This window comes from Sceloporus occidentalis, unplaced genomic scaffold, assembly GCF_023333645.1.
Source record: "Sceloporus occidentalis isolate IW3139 unplaced genomic scaffold, rSceOcc1.0.p SCAF_43, whole genome shotgun sequence".
NCBI classification, from domain to species: domain Eukaryota; kingdom Metazoa; phylum Chordata; class Lepidosauria; order Squamata; family Phrynosomatidae; genus Sceloporus; species Sceloporus occidentalis.
In genome coordinates, this window is record NW_028317023.1 from 2,944,200 (window position 1) to 2,969,603 (window position 25,404).

The following is a 25,404-nucleotide window of genomic DNA, read 5'->3' on the forward strand; positions in this document are numbered from 1 at the left end:
GACCTTGAACTGCAAATTAATTTTTCTGCCCGAGTGAATGTTCTGATCCCCAATAAAAGCACTCAAAGAGCATGTTTAACACAGGGCAAATGGGACAGATGTCCTGGACTAGGGCTGCAACCACTAATAGATAATAATCGATAATGAAAATCGTCAATAATTTTCATTATCGATTAGTTGAATCGATTTTATCAAATATAAGATGAGGGTGTTTTTCAGAGCAAATGCTCTGAATAATACCCTTTATTTTATACTCTGACCTCTGATGCGCGCACACATCCTCCGCTGCTGCCCTCCACTTACTCTGGTACTTCTATGATGTAGCACCTGCGCCACGTGACCTTCCGGTGCTCAGTCATAGAAGTTCCAGCGAACGCGCTGGTAGCAGAGGTTTATCTACGTGCATCGCGCAGACTTTCGCCCAATAGGCACCAGGGAGCACGGGGACAAGGCTTGGGGTTGGGGCAGAGTAGCATATCAGGGGGGAAAGTCAGGGGGCACAATGTGGCATACCTGCGGGGCATGTGGCCTATCTGGAGGTATAAGACATATCAGGGGGCACAGTGGCATATCTGGAGGTATAAGGCATATCGGGCACAGTGACATATCTGGACGTATAAGGCATATCAGGGGGCACAGTGGCATATCTAGATGTATAAGGCATATCAGGGGCATATAAGGCATGTCAGAGGGGCAGAGTGGCATAAGGCATAGCTGGGGGTGGAGTGGCATATCTGGGGGTATAAAGCATATCAGGGGGCAGAGAGGCATAGCTGGGGGTCATAGAGCATATCTAAGGGTATAAGGCATATCAGGGGCAGAGTGGCAAGCCGGGGGGGGGGGGAGATGTGTATAACTGAAAATTAAAAGGAAATAAAAACAAGAAATGCATTTTTTTTTAAATCAGTTTTTATTAAATATGAAAAAAAATGTGAATTCATTTTTACTAGTAAAATGTCTTTGGGTAATAAAACCTAGTTTGAGAGCTATTATCTTTGAGTTATGTTCTTCTACCTTTAAAATATAGCTTTTATTATGTCAGTAAGGTGTTTAGAGAAATGCCATTGTTAGTTGCAGCAGTATCCTGGACACAAAGTTACCTTTGGGGCCAGGGTCAACCCTAGAGACGATAGCACCCCAGACTTTTCACTTTAGATAGCTTTATGCTTTTGAACATAGACTGGATGTTTACACAGTTTAATTTATAACTTCCTGTAATGGGTTCACCAAGAGAGCTGTAGTAACTCCCAGAGATCACCCACATGTATCCTCCTGTTGTCCCCGGAATCACTTCCAGCACCAGTCAGCATGCGCACCTTGGAACCCTGCTATGTGTACCCAATAAGTAGACACAACTACCTTGAACTGAGTACAGCAGGAATGAACAGTTTATTGTTGTAAGACATAGACTGATATAGCCACAGAACTTCACTAACATAAATCAACATTGATAAACAGGTAGACAACCCAACCTTTAATCCCCTTTAGCTACTGAATATCCCCCATCCTGTTAATGGGATTAGTTTAACAATGGAGTTCCTGCCTGTTTGGCAGTCAGGCTGGAGCCATCTCTGAATACCTTGGGCCCTGTATGACAGCTCATTCTGTCACACTTCCATTCTCTGTTAGTTTCCTGATTGTTGTGTACTCTTGTAGACCAAAGCAGCGCATCATGATCTGACCAAGGGCAAGTCCTGTGTGTGTAATTTGGGTGCTGGTCAGGTTCTATGTCAGGGGTGTCCAAGTTTTTTCTGCAGTGGGCCACTTCATCAGAATTGTATATGTGCGAGGGCCGCACTTTTTTTTTCACTGAGAGAAAATAAGGCCTTTAATAAAATATGCAGATTAAAATAAAGTAAATGACACAAAACCTTTACTTTTCCTCTCACTGATTTCTGGGCCTACAAATTCAGGATTCTGGATAAGTAAAAATGAAATAGTTCTATTTATTTCTGAGCCAGGATCACAAGAGCCCTGCTGCTTACTTGTGGGGGGGGGGGGGCTATTCTCTGCTCCAGTCCTGCCTCCTCTGTGGGGAGAACGAGGGAGGCCGCGGCCCCTGCTGAAGTCTGTGAGCGGCATCGAGAGCTGTAGTGCAGGTAAGGGGGTGGGGAAGGTTGTGTGAATGAGTATGTCTGATTGAGGAAATGAATCTGTGAATGAATGAATTTGTGTGTGTGTGATAGCATGGATGTGTAAGTGCTGGAACCTAGGCATGATGGGACTGTGATTGCTGTTAGCAATCACACTCCTATCATGCCAAGTCAGCCAGTACATGCTGAAACCTGGCTAGCTGCCCCCCTTGTGTATTGATGCTGCCAGCAGTATGGGGTCTGCACTTACAGCCACCCTGTACCAGCATGTATTGGCTGACTTGGGATGATAGGAGTGTTATTGCTAACAGCAATCTGCTAACAGCAATCACAGTCCCATCATGCCTAGGTTCCAGCATTCACTGGTTGCCTGGGTATAAAAAGAGTGTGTTTGCTGTTAGCAATCACACTCCTATCATGCCAAGTCATATTGTTGTGTTACTTTTAATAAAAGTGTGGTTACACACTAAAATTGGACAAAAAAATACAATGCCCAGCCAACCAGTACATGCTGGAATCTCGGTATGCCTGAGATTGCTGTTAACAATCATAATATATAATTTTTTTGTACAATTTTGGTGTGTAACTTACTTTTATTAAAAGTGTGTGGGGCGTCACTTTCAGTTTCGGCTAAGCGAACCCTGAATTTTCGGTTTTGGTCCAGAATTTTCATTTTAGTGCATCCCTAAAATAAATAGAACTATTTTATTTTTACTTATACAGAATCCTGAATTTGTAGGCCCAGAAATCAGTGAGAGGAAAAGTAAAGGTTTTGTGTCATTTACTTTATTTTAATCTGCATGTTTTATTAAAGGCCATATTTTCTCTCGCACGTATACAATTCTGATTAAGTGGCCCACTGCAGAAACAACTTGGACACCCCTGCTCTAGCTGGAAAAGTATCCACGATATGAATCTCTAGCTGGAAGAGCATCCACGATATGAATCTCTAGCTGGAAGAGTATCCACGATATGAATCTCTAGCTGGAAGAGTATCCACGATATGAATCTCTAGCTGGAAAAGTATCCACGATATGAATCTCTAGCTGGAAGAGTATCCACGATATGAATCTCTAGCTGGAAGAGTATCCACGATATGAATCTCTAGCTGGAAGAGTATCCACGATATGAATCTCTAGCTGGAAAAGTATCCACGATATGAATCTCTAGCTGGAAGAGTATCCACGATATGAATCTCTAGCTGGAAGAGTATCCATGTGGATGTACAGTCATTGTATCTCACAAATTCTACCTACAGAAGCAACCATCCCTGTGCCTTATAGAGTTAAGAGCAGTTAGAATAGTGAAATTATATTATTATAAACACTCTCAGGTTGCCTTGACAGGACTCCATCTTTGCATTAGCTTCCAGAGATGATCCTTGATAGATGATTGCGTGCCAATGCCTGGCATCTGAACATAAACAGAGCAGTATACAGAAAGGAAGCGTTTTGATTCACAAAAGCTACTTTTATGCAAATCAAAACGCATGACATTTTTTATAATTTAATCAAGCTTATTGGTATTATATATGCGTATGCATCCTTTGTACTTATGAAATTCTAGACAAATACGTCCCCCGCAGCTGCTTTATTTCATTAAACTAACCAAAGCCAGCTCAGCTTTGGACAGGCCTTATCTTGGCTGCGATGGCTCAATGTTCCATTGAAAGAAGGAAACACATGCTAACCGGTCATTGTCAGTCAGGCTCTGACCCATAGAATAAGATGAAATGCAGATATAAAAACATCATGACTCTTGCTAGCATATGGATTTTAAAATATAATAAAATGTAAAGAAAATACATACTATATATAGCCTGTGGCTACTAAAAGAGATGCTTCCTTAGTATTATTATTTTAATATTTTTAGTTACATAGACATCAAATTTAGTAAATCAATAAATATTTTCTACAAGCAATGGAGTAGACTGATTTATTTCCCATTTTACTGGTCATCTCTCTGTAATGATTAATATACCTTACTTCACTCTAATCACACTCTAATAATACTTCCTTAGTCTTAGACTTACTGTTTAACTATAAAATATACAGATGAAAGATAATTCCTAAAGTGACGCTAGGATGCGTGCGTTTATTTTTCGTGGATAATTCAATGTGTTCTGTGCAGGCTGGTTTGGTGAGTGCTGGTATTGAGTGTGATTGTGGCCTAGCCTGAGTAACAATTATATTTTTGGGCCCCTATGTTTCAGGGCTATTTGGTTATTTAGAATTCTGCAATCTAGATCTAACAGTCTTTCTCTACAAAAATAAAAGTATGATATGAGAGTAGGGCTCTTCTTTGTATACGTTATCGGTTTTGAATTCTGGTCCAATTATTTTTTAATTAGAGCTGCCCAGGGTGCAGTTGCCTCACTGGCCCCAACTTACTAGCTCCCACATGAGTGTATGGGATGATGATGATAATAAAATATCTCAGCAGTCTTTATTACATAGCAAATGTAAACATTTTGTAACGGACAACGTCAAAGGGTTGCTAAGACATCTGTTTGCATTTTTCTAGTCCGACGGACCTTATGCAAAGTAACGTGAGGTGTCAGGACACGGGTGATCAGGTCGGGTAGGAGCCCATGCGCAGGGGATACTTGGGGTTCAGTATGTAACCCACGGTGCATGATTATGCAAACAAAGACACCACAAGCAGAATTCCAGGTACTGCAGTGTATTTTATGTAAATAACAGGACCAGCAAATAAGGGTAATACAGTCAAAGCAAGAAACCGGACGTATGGCAAAATAAATACCGGTAATAAGTCTTTTGGCAGGGAGCCCGCTTGGAAGGGCACGGAAGGGCACGGAAAGGCACACAGCCTGCTTGGAAGGGTACGAAAGGCACACAGCCCGCTTGGAAGGACACAAAGCAGGGAGTCCACTTGGAAGGACACAAAGCAGGGAGTCCACTTGGAATGGCACAAAGCAGGGAGTCCACTTGGAAGGGCACAAAGCAGGGAGTCCACTTGGAAGGACACAAAGCAGGGAGTCCACTTGGAGGGACACAAAGCAGGGAGTCCACTTGGAGGGACACAAAGCAGGGAGTCCACTTGGAGGGACACAAAGCAGGGAGTCCACTTGGAGGGACACAAAGTAGGGAGTCCACTTGGAGGGACACAAAGCAGGGAGTCCACTTGATCAGGTATAAAAAAGCCATAGTTCAGGCAGCGAAAAATTGGTTCCTGACATGAGGCTTTAATTCAATTCTGTGTCTGTTGGTGTGAAGTGAGTACCTAATACAGTAAAGTATTGATCACAGAAGCACAAAGCCCAAGAGTGCTTGGTCTTTTTCTTGGCTCCAAGGGGCCAAAGACATTTTTTTTTTTTAACGGTGTGGTTAGAGGTTTGGTCAAGGGGACAATGTTTAACCAAGACTTTAACTTTTTGATTGAGCTGTGTGCATATTTGTTGCTGTGTGTACACAGGTATGAGTGCCTGGAAATTTCACTCAAGTATAATAACATAACCAGACATATGCGTCAGGAAAGCACCACAAAAAACCCATGTAGGGTTTGTACTGACCCAGCTGATTATCAGACCTCAGGACAGGGCAATGTTGCTTGGTGATACCTACTTCCTACCCAACTCCTGCTCAATTCAGAGATAGCCACACACCAGAATGCAGGTAGCCATGGGTCAGCTTCACTTCATCCTCTGCCCCAGCTTATCTGAGAATCTTCAGGATTTGCCATCATCGTGTAGAAGCCCAAACATGCATTACATTTTATTTATAGAGCCCCGGCAGATTCCGTAGTGCAATCACATAAGCAGCAACGGATTTCATGGGCTGCAGAAGTGCGAGTCTAGTTTTAGGACACAGCAGCTGTCTTGTAATAAGGCAACTAAATTCTAGTTCTGACACTGGTGCTCAGTCATAACATTATTACACTCTAAATCTGCTGTGTACTTTAAAAAATCAATTAAAAAAAAAGTCTTCCTAAATCCAGAGGATTAGTAATTTAATGGTAATCTTCCCCTTTCTCAATATTTAATTTACTAATACATGGTTGATATACCTTTCAAATTCCATCAACATGTAAACACGAGAAAAACCGGATTAGAAAATAAAAGAAAGGATAATGTGATGAAAGTCAGTGAATTGTGCAGGGAATACTAGTAATGATCAGAACAAAGCGACATTTAGACATATAATTTCAAATAATATTAAATATTGATGTTGTGTTTATAACTGCCTACTTGTTTCCTCTACCAGATCTATTTTAAGGGTAAGTCACCCTCATCATCCGCACTGGCCAACTGGTTTGCCAGATGCCCGGCCTGGGCCTGGCCCCAGATAGTGACAGTAAAGATAAACATTGGATAGGCCGGAAGTGGCTGATCTGTCCAAACATACTTGTATGTCCTATAAACATCTGCTTTATGTTGCAAAGAGAAATCTGCCGTTTGCTTTAGGCGTGACAATCCGTACCCATTGCACAGCGCTGTGGAATTTGATGGCACTATATAAATCAATAAACAATATCTTGTAACCACTGTCACTCAAAGGGTTAATCTATAGCTAGAGAGAGCCACTTGGATCACAAATGTTTATAAAACTATTATTTTACAGATAACATGGTTTAGTTTGGATTAACATACAGTTTTATCTTTCTGAGCACTCAAGAGGGATGAATGATATGTGGCTTCCATGCCAAAAAAGGTGGTTGATACCTTCCCATTGCCTATTGGCATAAAAGGGAAATAATTGCCAAGCTGGCAATTCTCCTTCTATTATGTTGGAACAGAACGGCGTTTGCGTCTATGTATCTGTATTGTTGTAACTACTGTTTTAATGCCAAGCCAGCTGTACAAAGCTTTGTGTGTACTGCTGACTAACAGAGGTGTCGGGGCATCTGTCAACTAATTCCAGAGCTCTCTTAACAGCTTGGTCAAGTCCCCCCCCCCTCTGGGATTGATAATCCTGCCTAAAAATAGAATAAACCAAAATAAAAAAAACAAATGTCCAACTTTGCCGTCTACATATGACAGAATATAAAGGAATGTTGGCTTGAGAATCACGGATGAACTGTTTGCTTCTTAATGCTCTAGACATCATGGGCGTAGGAACCGGGGGGGACGGGGGGGACAGATCCCCCCCAGTAACTCATGCGGGGGGGACCGATAAGTAAGAAATCCCCCCCAGGGCCGTAGGAACCCCCCCAATAGAAATGCCGCAAATGCGGCCCGCGAGACCTCGAGGTGCGGCCCGCGTAAGATCGGCAGCCAGAGCAACCGATCTTACGCAGCCCACACCTCGAGCACTGCTACCTACCTGTGGGAGGGTCTTCTGTACTGCACAGAGGAACCGGAACCCAGCAGAGTTCACGTGACATTACATCACATCCTCTGTGCAGTACCAGAGAACTCAGAGGGAGGCCGCGCCCTCTGCTGAAGACTGTGAGCGGCATCGAGGAGCTGCAGTGCAGGTAAGGGGGTGGGGAGGGTGTTTGAATGAGTATGCGTGATTGAGGGAATGAATCTGTGAATGAATGAGTATATGAATGAATGAGTGTGTGTGTGTGTGATAGAATGGATGTGTAAGTGCTGGAACCTAGGCATGATTGGACTGTGATTGATGTTAGCAATCACACTCCTATCATGCCAAGTCAGCCAGTACATGCTGAAACATAGCTAGCTGCCCCCCTTGTGTATTGATGCTGTCAGCAGTATGGGGTCTGCACATCACTTACAGCCACCGTGTACCAGCATGTACTGGCTGACTTGGCATGATAGGAGTGTGATTGCTAACAGCAATCACAGTCCCATCATGCCTAGGTTACAGCATTTACTGGTTGGATGTGTAAGTGCTGGAACCTAGGCATGATGGGACTGTGATTGCTGTTAGCAATCACACTCCTATCATGCCAAGTCAGCCAGTACATGCTGAAACATAGCTAGCTGCCCCCCTTGTGTATTGATGCTGCCAGCAGTTGGGGTCTGCACATCACTTACAGCCACCGTGTACCAGCATGTACTGGCTGACTTGGCATGATAGGAGTGTGATTGCTAACAGCAATCACAGTCCCATCATGCCTAGGTTACAGCATTTACTGGTTGGATGTGTAAGTGCTGGAACCTAGGCATGATGGGACTGTGATTGCTGTTAGCAATCACACTCCTATCATGCCAAGTCAGCCAGTACATGCTGAAACATAGCTAGCTGCCCCCCTTGTGTATTGATGCTGCCAGCAGTATGAGGTCTGCACATCACTTACAGCCACCCTGTACCAGCATGTACTGGCTGACTTGGCATGATGATTTTGGTGCATCCCTAGAATAAATAGAACTATTTCATTTTTAATTATCCTGAGTCCTGAATTTGTAGTTACAAAACTTTCTAGGCCCAGAAATCAGTGAGAGGAAAAGTAAACGTTTTGTGTCATTTACTTTATTTTAATCTGCATATTTTATTAAAGGCCATATTTTCTCACGGTGAAAAATGAGTGTGGCCCGCGCACGTATACAATTCTGATGAAGTGGCCCACTGCAGAAAAAACTTGGACACCCCTGGGGTAGACAGTGAGAAGGGGGGGTAGGGAGAGGGTAGCTAGTGAGAAGGGGGGGTAGGGAGAGGGTAGCTATTGAGAAGGGGGGTAGGGAGAGGGTAGCTAGTGTGAAGGGGTGGTAGGGAGAGGGTAGCTAGTGAGAAGGGGGCGATAGGGAGAGGGTAGCTAGTGAGAAGGGAGGGTAGGGAGAGGGTAGCTAGTGAGAAGGGAGGGTAGGGAGGGGGGTAGATAATAAGAAACTGTGAGAGGGGGAGAGGGAGTAGATAGTGTGAGAAAGTGGGGATCTGATGGGGGAAAATGCTGTCCCCCCCAGATTTTTAGGGGTTCCTACGCCCATGCTAGACATCCTATATAAACACACTGGTTGGAAGCTATGGGAAAAAAGCGCATAGAGTTTGTTTACAATGGTATCTATATTGAATTCATTAATTCCCTTAATACATGTTTGTAAACTGTATACTTTTCAAAATAATAACGGTAGGAGCTACTGTGTCATTTTGTTTGCATTTTGTAAAAAAGGCATCTTTAATGCTTCTGCTAGTGAGTTGATTCGCTATATTATATATGAAATGGTAACTAGTACTTTACCATTGTATCTGCAAACTTCTGCATCTATTCTGGAGGCTCCAGGTATGCAAGCTGATTGATGTGCCTTAGGTTTATCACATTAGGATCTCTGTTCATTCTCACCTGGTTACACCTACTCTCCTTTTCCACCTATATGTGGCTAGACGTGCCTCAATTGCTTCATCCCTCCCGGCTTCCAAACAGCCTGCCATTTTTGCTCCAGGTTGTCAGTGCCCCCAAACAGCTTATCTGTGCCATCTATGCCACCAAACCGCTTGTCTATGCCATCATTGCCCTCCCCCTCCAAAATACACTCTGGCACACATATGTAAACACACTTATACAAATGTACACATACTAGCACATACACTTACTTAAACACACCAACATACACACAGTCCCTCTCACGCCACTCATGCTAACACACATTCCATCTCACACCACTTACTCACATGCACTTATACATAGACATTAATGCTTACATACATAGAACAAATATACCCCCGTGATGTAACATAACGTGATCCCGCTGTGCTCCTGTCTCCCTGTGCACAAGGAGACAAAAACAAGTGGTCGGAGTTGCCACCCATGCTACCCTCATAGTTACGGCATTGATTTCTGCCTAAAGTGAATGAGAGACAGCAAATAGAGGAAAGAAAAGGAATCTAACAAGTCTGAATTCCGATTATTGTCGTGGCATTTTCGGTCAGTCTGAAAACAAAAATCACAAATGAAAATAGACTCATGGTGGACCCGTTTTCCATAGTCCCATAACTATTTCATATATGTTTCAACTTTTATGTAAGCTGAACATGTGTTTATGTTAGTCATCTGTGTTCCATTTGTGTACAATTATATATTTAAGCCTTATTTTGTCTTCCTAAGATAAAGTAAAACTGGGTCTTTTTTCCCGGTAACAACATGTATTATATCAGACAATAGTAATTACAATGTTGTTTTAATTAACGCAAGCATCCTAGAAAACCGCATAGCACACAGCAGTTTAAATGCCCTCTTTCCAGTTATATGCCATACTAACTGTAAAAGTTGCTGTTTCTAATGGAACTTTGGAGAGGCCCTTGCTTTGGAGAAGTACAGAACATGATTGCTCCTTTGAGATTGATTGCATCAATAACAAGTAATCTCAAGATGCTATGTTAGGGCGTAGAGGACCGTGCTGCTACTTTTCTGAGCCTCATAGAAAAGAATCACACAACAGATCAATTCAGTGTGTATAACACAAAGGGGAAATATGCAAATAGACAATGTGTCTAGATGTAAAGGTATTCTAGATAAAGATCTAGATTCTAGAACATTCAATACTGGGCGATTTAGCAAGTTCCACAGTATAACTGTTATTTCTCTCTTCTCTGGTACTACCCTACACGTTATATCATAGCCCATCTATCCCTCTCCCCGGTCTCTCTCGTTTTCTATCTCTTCTCTGGTACACCCCTACATTTTGTAACAGAGCCAACGCATACTCTCCCACCATAACTTGACCTTGTATTTTTTCTGTCTTGACAATTGAAGCTCATTCTTACCTCCATGGTCCTTCATACCACAGTGTTTCATGCCTATATTGCACATGCCAACACTGAGGAACATAGGGTCCAAATACAGTAACGACGTGTCGCCATGGAAATTGGTCACAATGGGCAGGGTTTAAGGCCAAAGGTCCAATCATAGTCCAGCAAGTTCACTCTAATTGGACCTTCAACTTAAGCACTGCACACCATCAACGTTATCTCACTGTGGCGTGCTATTTTTTGTTTTTGTTTATTTGTCGCATTTAAAGACAAACACAAAATGCAGTTTTGGCAACAACTGCAATGAAGCGCTGTGAAGGAATTTTGACACACTCTTCTTGTCAGAATAGTTTTAATTCAGCAACATTGAAAGGTTTTCATGCATGAACTGCCTTTTTAAGGTCGTGCCACAGCATCTCAATCGGATTCATGGCATGACTGTGACTACGCCACTTTTCAAAACCTTAATTTTGTTTCTTTTGAGCCATTTAGAGGTGGACGTGCTTGTGTACACTTCATGACTCATTATTTCCCATTATATTTAAGCCGTAAATTATTCTTCCTCTCTTCATCCATATGGTTCAATTTGCAGGTGAGCATTAACAACATCTTGGTCAACCTCATCCAGCTTAATGTTTATTCAGAGGAAGGTGCTTGTGTACAATGAGCCATGCAAAATTCCAAGTCAATGGAAAACAATAAGCCAAGTCTATCTTTAATAAAAATGTCAGAAAACAAATAATTTACAGTCTGCAATTAAAAGACATATAGGCTTTTTTTGTAGCAGAAATTATACTTTTACCAGATATTTTATTACTAATTCTTTACGCAGAAATGGGTCTCCATTGGCATACATATAGATATTAATACATACATGTTATTAATTCATTATCTGCAGTTTTAACTATTTTATAAAAAAAATATTACAAGCATAGCCTTTTATTCTTAAAAATATGTGGATGTTCTTTTTCTGGCTCATCAGTGGATTTGTGATCTCATGCACGGTCTGTCCTCTGATTTGGGAATTGTGCATGAAGCACTACTGGAACATAAGCTCTTGGGACTGTCCCAGCTAACTCAGGACTTCTGGTGGCAATGGTGTTGAAATACTTACCACTTGACCCTCCAAAAATGTACTTTTATGTTTTTCAAATTAAAAAAGAATTTGTAAAATAGATCTAGCATTGTAACTCGTTTCTTGATGTGTTTTAACAAGCTGGCGTAAGATCATCAGCAGCCTATATTGTGATCATGGAAGTATACCTGAGTAGCGCAGGGATTCCTTTCATTTGTATGCAGGCAGAATAATGTGATGTGCAAATATTTCTTCTTGTTAAGGAGCACTTTGAGTCAAGCCAGCTGAGTAAACAATATGGCATTCTATACACAGATGTCACTGAGCTCATCCCTCTCCTCTGAACGTATAACCAATTTTGTTTTCCTTATTTTCTATAAATAGATTAAAAGAAGAGCAAATAATAAAATGAATCCACCACCAAAACACATTAAACAGACTGTTAATTGCCAAGGCATAATGCCTGTAGACCGTATCTTTCAGACTGTACTTGAGAGCACTCCAGAGCTCAAAGTTCCTGCATGGTTTGCAATCCTTAATAATACCAATCAGAAACATCTGGTACTACTGCTGCTGTGGACTCCAACTCCCATCACATCCAGGTTGCTTACTAGGGCTAATGAGTGTTACACAACTGAAGTGTGTAATATTACTTTCCTCTCTACTAAAAGCTGAAGCAGATGGCTGTGAATACTATTATTATTTATTGATGTATATGGCACCATCATGTTCTCCAGCACTGTACAATGGGAATTGCAGAGAAATATCATCGTTAAATATCTTTGTCAGTAGAGATTAATATGAGTAAATGTAAAACCCTGTGAAAACTCTACCAATTACAAATAAATAAATAAAAACAATGAGCACACACCGCAGAAGTGCTCTGCCCTGAATCACTTGGCATGGGGTTAAGCCCCAAGCTAATCGGACAGGGACTTGGATGATCCCAAAAATGTGGAGGCATAGGTATAGGCACAGTAGGATAGCTGGAAACCTGTATAGGTAACTCTGCAGGTACAATCTCCGGCTTGATGTACTGGATGCCAGAGCATGACACATGACGTGTTTGGTACACTAAAGGTAGTCACAGGGGAAGTAAGTCAGAGCTTCTGCTGTAAGAATAGCTTGGATGACCCTGCCCTGTCCCCAAAGGATCCGGGGCTAGAGCCCATAGCACATTTGATAACATTTGATTCCGCTTTGGGAGTAGTAGCTGCACAAACTGCAGATATATATATATATATATATATATACACATATAAACATATATATTTATATATAAATACATACACATACGCATTGCAATACATTGATAAATTAACTAAATTCTGATGTCCTTATTTCTAGCAACCTCGGTGAAATATGCAACCAAGTCATCCAATTTTAACTATATAATATATACGTAAGCACTTGCCCCCTACATCTAGAGTGCACCCACAGTGGTCTCCTCTCAGATAATAATTTCTTCTCTCAGTCAGGGTCAGGTGCACTTTTTATTCTTTCTATACCCTTTAGGTCTAAATCAGACGACTGTCAAAATACACATAACTCTTACAAATGCCTGCCCATAAACACATACATTCACACTTGCCCTTACACATAAACATATTAGCTTACATTTGCCCTTGTTGCACACATTCTTTCTTTCCTCTTTTTCTCCTCTATCTCATTATCTCTCCCCTGTCTGCTCATCGTTCTGTTTATCTCTCCCTTTCTCTTTGATCCTACCTTTCTCATTATATCTCCTCTTTTTATCTAATTTATTCTATTTCACTTTATCTTTCCTCTTATTTCATTTATATCTCAATTTTCTCCCTAGCTGACCCATTTCTCATTGTCTCTCACCCTTTTAATTTTTTCTCTTTTTTATCACAATTTCTCTTCTTTCTCTTTATCCCTTATATCCTCATGTTTCCTTCATCTCATTATCTCTCTCATTTCTCCCTATTTCATCTTTTTTTAAATTATTATTCATTATTATATTTGGCAAACCCAATCTTTCCCTTGCCTCTTCCCAGTGTGCACTGGCACACATTCATGTCACAGACTTCCACACTAACCACAACACACATGCAAACATACTCACTAACACGTGCTTACATACAGACATCCATGCTCACACACCCTTTCATGTACACAACCATGCTCACACACACATACACAGACATGCTCACACATACTCATCTGTGCTTACATGCTTATGCATACACATACATGCTTACACATAGACATGCGTGCTCACACATGTACACCTTCACATACATGCTCACACACACACATACACATCCATGCACACACACACATCCTTCTCACACATACACATTTGTGCTCACACATACACATCCTAATACACAGATAAACATATTCATGCTGACACATACACATCTGTGCTCACACACATCTATGCTCACACACACTTACACATCCGTGCTCACAGTTACATGTGCATGCTCACAGACACACACATACACATCCATGCTCACAAACATACATGCACATACATGCTCACACACATTATACCTTTCATTATAACTTTTACTTATGTACTGATTAAATGGTGGCTAGACATGGCTCTAGTTAAGAACGATTCTATGTGTTCAGAGTCAATATTATGATCGACCTTAATCTGGTGTCTGTGTTTAAAGGGACACTCCAGTGTCCCTGGCAGCCCCCTTAACAACAAATGCATATGAAAGTACTTTGCAAGTATATCATATTGCAGGGAATGTGCGTAAAGGTGACTGCAGAATCCCCTGATGTATTTGTAAGGGGGTCACCACAAACATTTAAAGGCACCACTTAACTATCATATGCATTAAAGTGTATATAGTGACTGGCGCGTCACTTTAATAATCAGAGGTGTAATATTTTATCACTTCATTTTGCACATTTCCGGTTTAGTTACATTCCTGCTGATCCTGATTCAGTGGTCTTAATGCTGCTTCTACCAGAAGCAGCTGCACCATTATTTATTCATTTCATAGCAGCTGCCAAGTACAGCGATACCACATTATGTACCAATACACTATATTGGCTTTAGTTCATTGCTGCTAAGGTAAGTTACAAAACAGGTGCTAATGAATAAATAATGGAATACCCTCATTAGTTATCAAACAGCCTCCTGCTTAGAAGGGAACCCTGGTTTAACTCAGTGTATTGAGTTGTGTCTTACAGTGGCTCTAAAATTGAAGTTTGTTGAAAGCGTTTTGCAAATTATTCTGAATCAGCTCGTTCTAATATAGTAAGAAAATATATAATATAATATAGTAATAAAAGCCATCATTATTCTTTTCGTATTGCTTATTAAAGTTGTTTGTCTGTGTGAGCTACAATATTTAATTAAGCCTAAATTAGGACACAAACATAGCAGCTTAAACAAAAGTACCTCTCTCCTTGTCATCAGATGTAGTGATAGTAAGTGTTGACAGGGATCTTGATTTTAAAGGGGAAGCTTCATTAACTACAGTTTGGTAACATCACTGTTGAGCAGATTGCCGGGCCCTCTGACCCCACACCAAGACCGTTTGAACTCATGTGGCATGAAGCAGGCTGACCAAGGCAAGGACATTAACTACAGTTTGGTGACATTATAGAGCCCCCTGACACCACACGAAGACCGTTTGAACTCATGTGGCATGGCGCAGGCTGACCAAGGACATGGCATGGATGGCCATTCAAGGATACCTTTCCCTAAGGACATTCATACGCAGATCCAGATACTGCTGGATACAGCATATTGTGGGGATCCATGGCTAGATGTAATTCTTACAGAGATTCCACAATCTCTGCGGCTCTGGAATTATTTAATGTCATGGTTGATGTTGCTTCTTTGTACTATGTCATGTGTCATGCTTGATTGTGTCACAGCATAGCAGGGCTTGACAAATTTGTTGTAAATCTAGGCGCCAGCTAAAAAAGTTAGGAGCCAGGATTTTTTTTTACACTAATTGTTGGTTAGGAGTGATCTGATCATCATCAGCCCACTTACTAAACTCACAGCATTTGACCTGGAAGCACCCTGGACTTTTAGGTCAGTGCTGGGTTTTTTTTAAATTTTTTTTTATATATATATATATTTTTTAACGCTTTCAATGCTGATGTTCCATTGGAGCACAGCATTGACTGATATTTAGTCCCCGCAAGCTTGTGGGGACAAATGTTAACCCCTGCAATGCCACAAATGTGTTATAGACAATTGTGGAATTGAAGGGGTTAACGCTGCACTGTCGCTCTCATGGAGCGATCAGGCAGCAGGGGGGTGTTGGGGCTGGTCTCCACACTCATGTGGAGACCAAAGAACCCTCTCCCCCTGTCCCTGAAGCTGCCTCTGGCAGCTGGGACGCAATTGCTGGTCTATAGACCAGCCACTGCAGGGGGGAGTCTCTGATGACTGCTGTAGGCTTCCATGCCTACAGGAGTCAAAGGGCTTGTGGGGGCTCGTTTTTGCTGTTGCTGGTCTGCCTGGGCTTTCAGGCAGACCGCCAGCAGCAGAGCCCCTTACAAAACGGGAATTAACCCCTAAATGCCGCGATCGCGGCATTGAAGGGGTTAACGCTGCCCTGTCGCTCTCATGGAGCGATCAGGCAGCAGGGGGATGTTGTGTCAGGTCCCCACACTTGTGCGGGGACCCAATCAACACTGAACCCCCTTTCCTGAAGCTGCCTGTGACAGCTGAAAACGCTATTGCAGGTTTTCCTGCAATCGCGGTTTCAGCCTGCAGGATCACTCCGTGGGAGTGATCTCAGGCTCGGGGGCGGGCTCTGAGTGGCTGTGCTGTCTGCCCAGACTCCTGGTGGTGACGCGGGGGCATTTTTTTTTGGATGTAAGAGGCTGACAAACTCCTAGGCGCCAGGACAAAATTCTGAGTCGCCATGGCGACCTGGCGCCTGGGATTTGTCGAGCCCTGCAGCATAGTATTATAGTACACATAGATGTATGAGTGTTTTGGAGTGTATGAATGATGTTTTTAGGTATACTGTTTTTATAAGTGACTGTACACTATATCCCTGCATGTACTGGGTCAGCTGTTGGTGATTGTGTTCTTCGCTGTTTTAATAAGCCTTCATTATGGTATGTTGGTTCTACTTTGGAATAAACCCACCATTGCAGCTTAATGACACAACAAGAGACAGCGGAAGCTGCCATTTTGGAATTTTACACAGCTGAAAACCTAAAATACAGTGTATTCCCAGAACAATGTGTGACCCATTGACAGCTGTTTATTTAAGTAAGGAGAACTGTGCTTTATTTAAACATTTTAATTTATAAACACATTATTTGCTCTTACTGTATACATTTATGTGATTTTAGGGTTATGTGATACACTCATACATAGCAAACATTCTGAGTTCCTAGAAAAGAGGCACAAAAGAGGGATTTGGGAGTCAAAGAGGTTCTACCCTTCTAAACAGGCATACTTCAGTGGGATGCAAGCAGTGAAGAGTGGAGACAAACACATACAGGCAAGCACATAGATATACACAATGCACTGGCAGGCATTTTACAGCTTGTTACAATAGGGTTCTTTCATCACAGACAGCTTTCCTCTCTAAAGCGAGTTCAGCCAAAACAAAAGTAACCCTGACTGTCCTAGTTTGAAAAACACTGATGTACATAGTGCTGTTATAACACTGTTACATACTCAACCATAAAGAACCAGCAAGACGTACTAATATAATTTGTATGTAATGTGATTAAATAAATAAATACTATGTTATATTGGCAGTTCAGCAGTCAGATATTCTGGGTGAAGCTGTTTAATAATACACTATTTGTAATACAACATGAGCCACAAAGGCAGAAATTTATTTTTGCTAAAATTACATGTAGCTTTTTTTATCCACAACACACAAAAAGTGCTTTGTAGTTTCTACATTTGTAATTTCTGTAGATACATGATGGCAAAATAGGCGTACTGTGTATAGTCAACAGCATATATGAGTGCTTAAACGTCCACTCCAGCATATCCTAAAATGGCCCATTTTCTTTTAGGACTCGTGGTTAGAGACCTGACTACAAGGTAAAGTTTTACCATTTAATTTTAGGTGACTTTATGACCTGTCAAGAGTTTTTAATGTAATTGTGTAGGCAGTTCAAATACAGTTAATTTACAAAATTAATGCCCAAGCACAATTTTTACTATTTAAATAATAAAAAGGTTTGTACCGTTTGCCATTACTATTTAAATAAACATTATTGATATTATGACTGTAGAACACAGTGATAAGTCTCGTGCCTACCAAATATTCTAAGCATCTACAGAAAATGTACATTAGGATAGGAAAGAGGGACCGGGTGAATTGGGTCCCACCTAGAGGGGGCATTTGAAAGGTGTTCTGCAGATACATTATTGTGCCCTGTTTAGAGATGCTAATCACTGCTAGTGGGCCCAAAAAACCCACAGTGGCTCAAGTATGATCACAGCTGTGCACATTCAAATAACAGGAAATATTTCTTTTCTAATGTAATTTTTGGAGGGGGGGTACTTTTCCAATAAAACTTAACTCACTGCTTAAGACACTGAAAGTATAGTTGTAAGTAAAGTCATCTGGATCAAGTGAAGACAACCAGAGATCGAAGAGGTTTGTGCAAATTGTGATAAACCCTTTCAGGAAATACATGTCACTTAGGCAATACAGGAATGAGATCCAGATGTGTACGAACACGCAAGACGCATTCTCCATGTTCAGTAAAACTTACCTTACGGCACAACTGTAATCAATTTAGCAACGTCAATGCCTTTACAATTCCCTGGATCTGAAGGGAAACATGCATCTTTAAATAGGTTCCACTGAAAAATTACATATACTATATGAACTTTATTTTAAGGAAATGGTCAACAGGTGCCAATGGAATCATACTTAAAATACAGAATTTTGGAAATCAACACAATTATGCTACTAAAGTATCATAACTATAATTCTATAGTTTACACCGTGTTACCACTCATGTAAACCAGAATAGCAGGATAGATGTTTCTAGAATACAGATAATGTATCGATTAAACATGTTACTTTACATTTTATTTTTAGGGTGCCTGCAGATTTTGTAGAGCTATTACAATGACAGAGAATACAACATTAGTACTGACATGAAGACATACTAGTACAGAAAAAGAAGAAATCTTTTACAAGCTTACAGTTGTTGGGGTTTGTCCATCCCCAACAAATCTAAAAAAAGGACAGTATGGGAATCACAATCGATTACAAAGAAATTGTAGATGTTTCCCTCAAGCATTTTGATCTAAAAAGCAACAGGACATGCTGCATATAAATTAAGATGACTATAAATCAGGATATTCCCTTGGAGATGCCAACTATTGACTTCTGGTGGTCATCGACGTTTGCTATATGGATTGCTCAAGCACTTAGGTCTCTCCCCCAAACACTCACACCAGCTCACCCAGTCGTATGATCGAAGACCATAGCAATCTGAAACGTAAAGAGTTTTTAAGTAACTTTGAATGTAGGACTATTTCTCCAAAGCCATCCATCATGTTGTTTTGTCTAGCATATTTTGTCTAGCATGTATACTAGCCCAGTATAAAATCTATTCTAGCCAGACCAACAGAATTCAAATACTGATAGTTTGTTCCTTAACGGTTTCATCATATGTTTAGCCCAATATCATAGTACAGGTTTTGAAGAAATGATTAATTTGAATCACAGCCTGCTTCCAAAAATTGTATGATTGTCTTTTTTAAAACTGTATTTCCACATTCAGCACGGGTTAAGTCGGGTTATGTGACCCCGCTGTAGTAGTGCAGGAGCTCAGGGAGGAGGGGGAATGCTAGCAGTAGTGAAGATTCTGCGCGAGGTAAGATGGAGAGCTGTGTGAGCTGCACTGTAAATGAGAGGAAGGGGAAGTGAGAGAGGATAGGATAGAGAGTGTATGTTAGTGTGTGTTAGAGTGTTGGTGTAAATGTATGGTGTTAGCATGAGTGTGTGTGAGCATAAGGTTGATACAAGGTGTGTTGGCATGTGGTGTTAGCGTGTTTGCTGTCTTAGTTTGTGGTGTTAGCGTGTTTGTTGTGTTGTGTTTGGTGTTAGAGAGTGTGTGAGGGTTCCAAAAACAAAACTGCACCTGAAGCTGGTAACCCTATGCTCATCCCTGTCCACATTAGAACATCCTGTTCAGAACTGTCTCAAGAGAATTGTGACTTTTCAGCAGAGAAGGATGTGTTTTTACCAAAAGCATCACATAAAAACAGCTTGTCTGGTTCTGTCACCCGCATTTAGCTTTAAAAACATTGTGCGTCTGGGATTTCTTTTTTCTACCAGGGTATTTAGTTATTCTAGTCAGATACTGAGACCGACTTTGCAGGTGTCAGAGTGAAAAGAAATTAAGTTATCACAGAAAACCTAGATAGTACAGACACATTTTTATGCTCTGAATATTACCCCTGGGGTTTGCTGAATTTCATAGGAACACTTCCCAAATTACAGAAGAGTTACCTGCCTTACCCAGGTTCTGCTTCCCAAAAGAGAAGTGCAAGAGCCTGCCTATATTTAACATTGTGTTAGCTTGTTAGCCTTCCTATGATATTGCCCACAGCTCCACAACATTAGTGTTTGTGGAGTAAAGTCAAAAGTGATAATATTAAGAAAACTATGGCAAGGGTCAAGGTAGTAACATATGGACAAATCCAAGGGTCCCTCTCCAAGGAGATCCAGTTTGATAAGAACATTAAAGTTTTTAACACATTAGGATTATATAGTGTGCCTATATTATTGTTTGACTTTACCTATGATGCACCAACATATTCAGCAGTGATGTACAGGCTTAAAAGAGAGGTATAGTATCAAAGTAGAATAAATACACTATGGTACAACACAAATTCAACACTAAGTCTTAGGGTTCTTGCCCTATACACTGCTGTGATCACGTATATGATTAAATATTGAGAAGTCAAGGTTTCCTTGAGGATCTGTATTAGAGCCATGTGCCAATTAACACCATAGAGTCTTCACAATGGGCTATTTAAGGGTTAATATTTCAAGAGTCCCTGGGTCAGCTCATGTAGAAAGTTCCCAGGTATGCTTATAGTCTAAAGGATGTAAGGGGTGTGAGATAGAAAGTGCGGCATTTGGGGGGTAGACAGTTGAAAAATGGGGAAGATGTTTGTCTCAGCATAGTATAGGCTTTTCCCATCATCTGCCTAGACGTCTGCAGCGTTATAAATCTAGATATCACTATAACCAACACAATACAGACTAATCTATAAAACAATGATCACCTTGGACTGTTGTTTCAACACAATATCTTCTCATCCATTTTATAGCTTCTGGCAGACTTAATAATGTGACATTTTAAAAGGTTAGGTTGCTGTTAGCTGTCATGCACAAATCTTGTCATTGGACTCTCTGGTTGTGAAAGTCTGCCATTATTTATTACAGATTGTGCAGATGAACCACAGTTCATGAGCATTTCAGAACGAGCCAAGGCTTTAAGGCACTCTGCATCCTGAAAGCAAGGCTTAATTTCAACATCTAGAAAGAAAAAAATGGTACTAAGGCCGTTCAAGAGAGAAACATTTTTTTAAAAACCTACTTGCAAGAATTTATGTATAGAAATTAATGGGTGCCTGATACAGATTATTTATTTACAGGTAACAACATGATCTCTCTTTAACTTAGGGCTAGATGTTCCAGACATGTGCGGATCCAATTGCCCCCCAGGATTGGGAGAGTCCTAGAATAAAGATGAACATTGTGAGCACTGGTCTTACCTCTTTCTGAACCTAATTTCCCCAAGTAGGGGAGGTTCAGCTGGGTTACGTAATATCCCTTTATGTGACCATGCAGTAGTAGCGTGGCAGCTGCATTGAAGACAGACCGAGTAGACGCAAGGTAAGTGAGGTCCATGAGGGTATGCGTGTGTCTGGTTGTGTTCGTGTGTGCCTGGGTATGTTAGTATGTGGATATGTTAGCGTTTGTGTATGTGTCTGGGCATATTTTGTGTCTGGGTGTCTTGGTATGTTAGTGTGTGTGGGTATGTTAGTGTGTGTATCTGGGTCTGTTAGTTTGTGTATGCTTTTGTATGCTGAGTATATCAGTGTGTTAGTGCAAGTGTGTTAATGTGAGTGTCTGTGTGTGTTAGTGCGATTGTTTTGGTGTGTGTGTTAGAGGCACAACTAGCAACAGAGACCATTGGTGTTGTCGCACAGAAATGGCTTTGTGGGAAAGGTTTAAGCATAAAGGGGGAGTCAGGAGAATACAGCAACTAGGATCAGATTGTCCAAAATTGTCAGAAGTACTCGATGGACGTGTGTGACAAATGCTAACATTCTCAATACACATAAACAATTACAGCAACAACCTATTTTGGAGGGGTACTCAAGGCGGTTTTCATTCATAACCCTCATTAATAGTTCCTAATTGATAGTTTTATTATTGACCATGAACTAGATTGTTAATGAGTGGTTGGCTGAGGTGGAAAGCTCAACAATTGTGTGGGTTTTTTTTGTCTGTTATTTTTGGTTTGACATTAGTCACTTTTTTCTAACTATGGTACTATTATAAACACAGAGCATATCTCATGAAGATGAAATGGTTCCCTTAGAACACCTTTGGAAAGTATTGGGCATGATGAACACTTCTGAGAACATATTGACCTCATATGCCACTAAGCTGTACTCCATTACTTTTGGGGCAACACAACTTGGAGGGAAAAAATAAAACATCCACTTATATGCTATCCAAGTAGAAATTATTCTTGATTTTTCGTGCATTACATTTTATTTTCCAGCACGGAAGGGTTTCTGTAAGAAGCTGTCAACAATACCTTAATTAAGAGAAAGTTCACTTTTTCTTACCTTAGTCTATGGATTCTGTGTTCTAAGAGTCAGCTTTATCGAATATCTTCAGAACTAAAATGAAAGCTCTCCAGCTTATATCTCCTTGGTGCAGCTCACCAATAGAATTTCCCCCGAATGTTTATCCACCAACAGTAATATCTAAATAAAATTTAAAGGAACATAAGCCTGACGTGCTGTTAAGAATGGTTGTGAATCCTTAATTGGCATTTACGTTTGCCAATGCTTGGACATGTGCAGAAGACCTGCTGGTAATGTGTGAGTGAAGTCAGGAGGTGACTGTCAGGTAAATTGTGGCACTTCTAGTTTAGTTGAAAAAAACAGCACCAGGGAAGCTAACACAATCAGCTTCACTGTTCACTGAAAAATATTTAATAAATGACTCTATGGAAAGCTGAGTTTCTAGAACCAGAAGATCTGAGGATCTTGGTGGAGCACCAGGACGGACAAAGAAGATCTGTGCCTTGGAACACAGAACTGTCCTTTAGTAGGGTATAGTATCATGGTGTAGTGTAATGTGCTGTAACACCACAACCAGAACTACCATAGGAATGGGTACCATGGCACAGGGGTCGACAAATGTGGTTGGGATCTAGGAGTCAAAAAAAGCCAAAAAAAGTTAGGAGCCAACTTGTGCTCACAAACACTAACACCTTACAGTAACACACACAAACATTCTATGCTCATGTAGAGCTGACAACATACACTAATACAAGCACTATTTGCTGACATACACACTAATGCTAATGCCATACTGTAACACAACAACATACACATGAACACAACATAAACACCACCATACATGCTAGCACCACACTCTTATACACATGCACACACACATTGGTTAACACTATACATATATAAAATGACACACTAACATGGATACATACACACTGAGTGTGGCATTATAATACAGTAGACATACTATACTGACTGTAGCACTATACATATACACACAAACACACTCTGACACTATAGTATACATACAGTCACATACACTACTCCCCCTCCTTCCCTCTCTCACGTCGTGGAGACCAGCCATGGTGCTGGTGATCTTCTGCCATTGCTAATCCGGCACCCTATGCTTTCCTGCTGGGGCACGATGAGGCAAGTACAGGAGGCACCCAGCAGGGTCACCTAACGTGCATTACGTGACCCCGCTGGCACCCTCACGGCACACACTACACCACTCCCCTGTACAAAAACATAGCGTGCATGATGGCAGCTCTGCAAACTCCTGGGCACCAGGAAGTGGTTTCTAGTCGCCTGGCGACCAGGCGTCTGGGATAGACACAAGACCCTCTATAGCTATGCTTCCTCGCCTACATAAATGTATACATAAGGTGTGGCAAATGAAAAAATTTATTTCTTCAACTTTCTTAATGGATATTATTACACAATAGTAGCAATTACCTATAATTCTTGGCACATGAATATTTTAGAATTCACCTCGCACCCAGAATAACCGGTATTGCCGAAAAAAAATATTTTATATGTTCTCTTGCAAACTGAGATTTGTAAAATAACAGCTGATACCTTGCATAGAAAATAATGACTATAGGGTCCAGCAGTCATTAAAATACAGTGGTCTTCCCCCCCCATGAAATATTTACATTCTTAAATTGCTGGGTTAAAGCAACAGTTTTGCCCCCAAAATTGGATTTTTACAGATACATGCATTGTTTAGTTATTGGAGCAGCAAAATAAGCCAAAATAAGTGTAAAAGGCGTACCGAGGTTTTCTTCCTGCTTTCAGTAGAGGAAACTAGGGGTGGGGGTATTTAAAGAATATCTGTACAAATTTCCATGCAATATGGACTCCAATGTGTGTTGTACCTAAAAATAGGGCTGTAGTGTTTGTTCTTTTAAATGTGAATTAAATCATGATGAATCTTGAGGATGGATTTTAATACTAACCTTAATTTATGTTACGCCAGAATATGTCAGGATAGATGATAAAGTTATGCCGTATTCACCTAATAGACAAGTAATCGTAATATTGATCAAATATTTAAGGTACACAAAATAACCAGGTAATCATGCCATTGAGGTACATGATAGTAAATCATCAATCTGTCTTGTCTTTCACGATGTAGGATTTGGGGATGGAGTCAACCTCTCTAGATGATGTCCTATATCGTTATGCCAGCTTCCGGAACCTTGTAGATCCTATAACCCACGACTTAATAATAAGCCTTGCTAGATATGTGCACTGTCCCAAACCAGTAAGTATAAACTATGTATTATTATGTATATACTACATCTTTTTTTACGTTCTACAGTATACTTTACAATGTACATTTCAAGTTAAAAGTAAACTTACGTATATGAAGTTTTTTGAATCTTGCATCTGGCTTCATTTGTTTTTTTTTTTATTTAATTGGCACTTATTGATAGAGAAACAAAATGAATGTCATGAAGTAGGCTATTAAATCAAAAGGTATGTACGTATATTAATGGTGGAAAATGTAGTTTTCGTTAAAATTCTTATTTCAGAAGAAATCTCTATTTCTCTATCTCCCTGTCCCACACAAATCATGAAGCAGACAGACAGACAGACATGTGTTATCAGAATTTTAACTAAGGCTCTTGGTGCCTGGGCAGGAACGCAAGTGAAAGGGGTGCAGGGGCATTGCCATCCAGTGGCTGAAGCTCACCTCTCACCGTACCTGGGGCATCTGCCCCTCTTGCCCTATAAAAGCTCTGAGTGTTACAATGTGGGATTTTTTGTGGGAGTTTAGCATCAGGTTAGTTGGTATAATTGGGGATTTTAACATGTTTTAGTGGGTATTAGGCATATATAGTATATACC

The 25,404-nt window shown here is 40.7% G+C and overlaps 1 protein-coding gene across 1 annotated transcript in view; it reads left to right on the forward strand.

Moving 5' to 3' along the window:
- The window catches only part of LOC149289687 (leucine-rich repeat-containing protein 75A-like), a 129,266-nt gene that overhangs the window by 17,106 nt on the left and 86,756 nt on the right, over nt 1-25,404 (forward strand). The window contains exon 2 of the mRNA XM_089490223.1: nt 24,689-24,817. Coding sequence (XP_089346349.1) covers nt 24,689-24,817 — 129 coding nt within the window. The remainder of the gene's footprint in view (nt 1-24,688; nt 24,818-25,404) is intronic.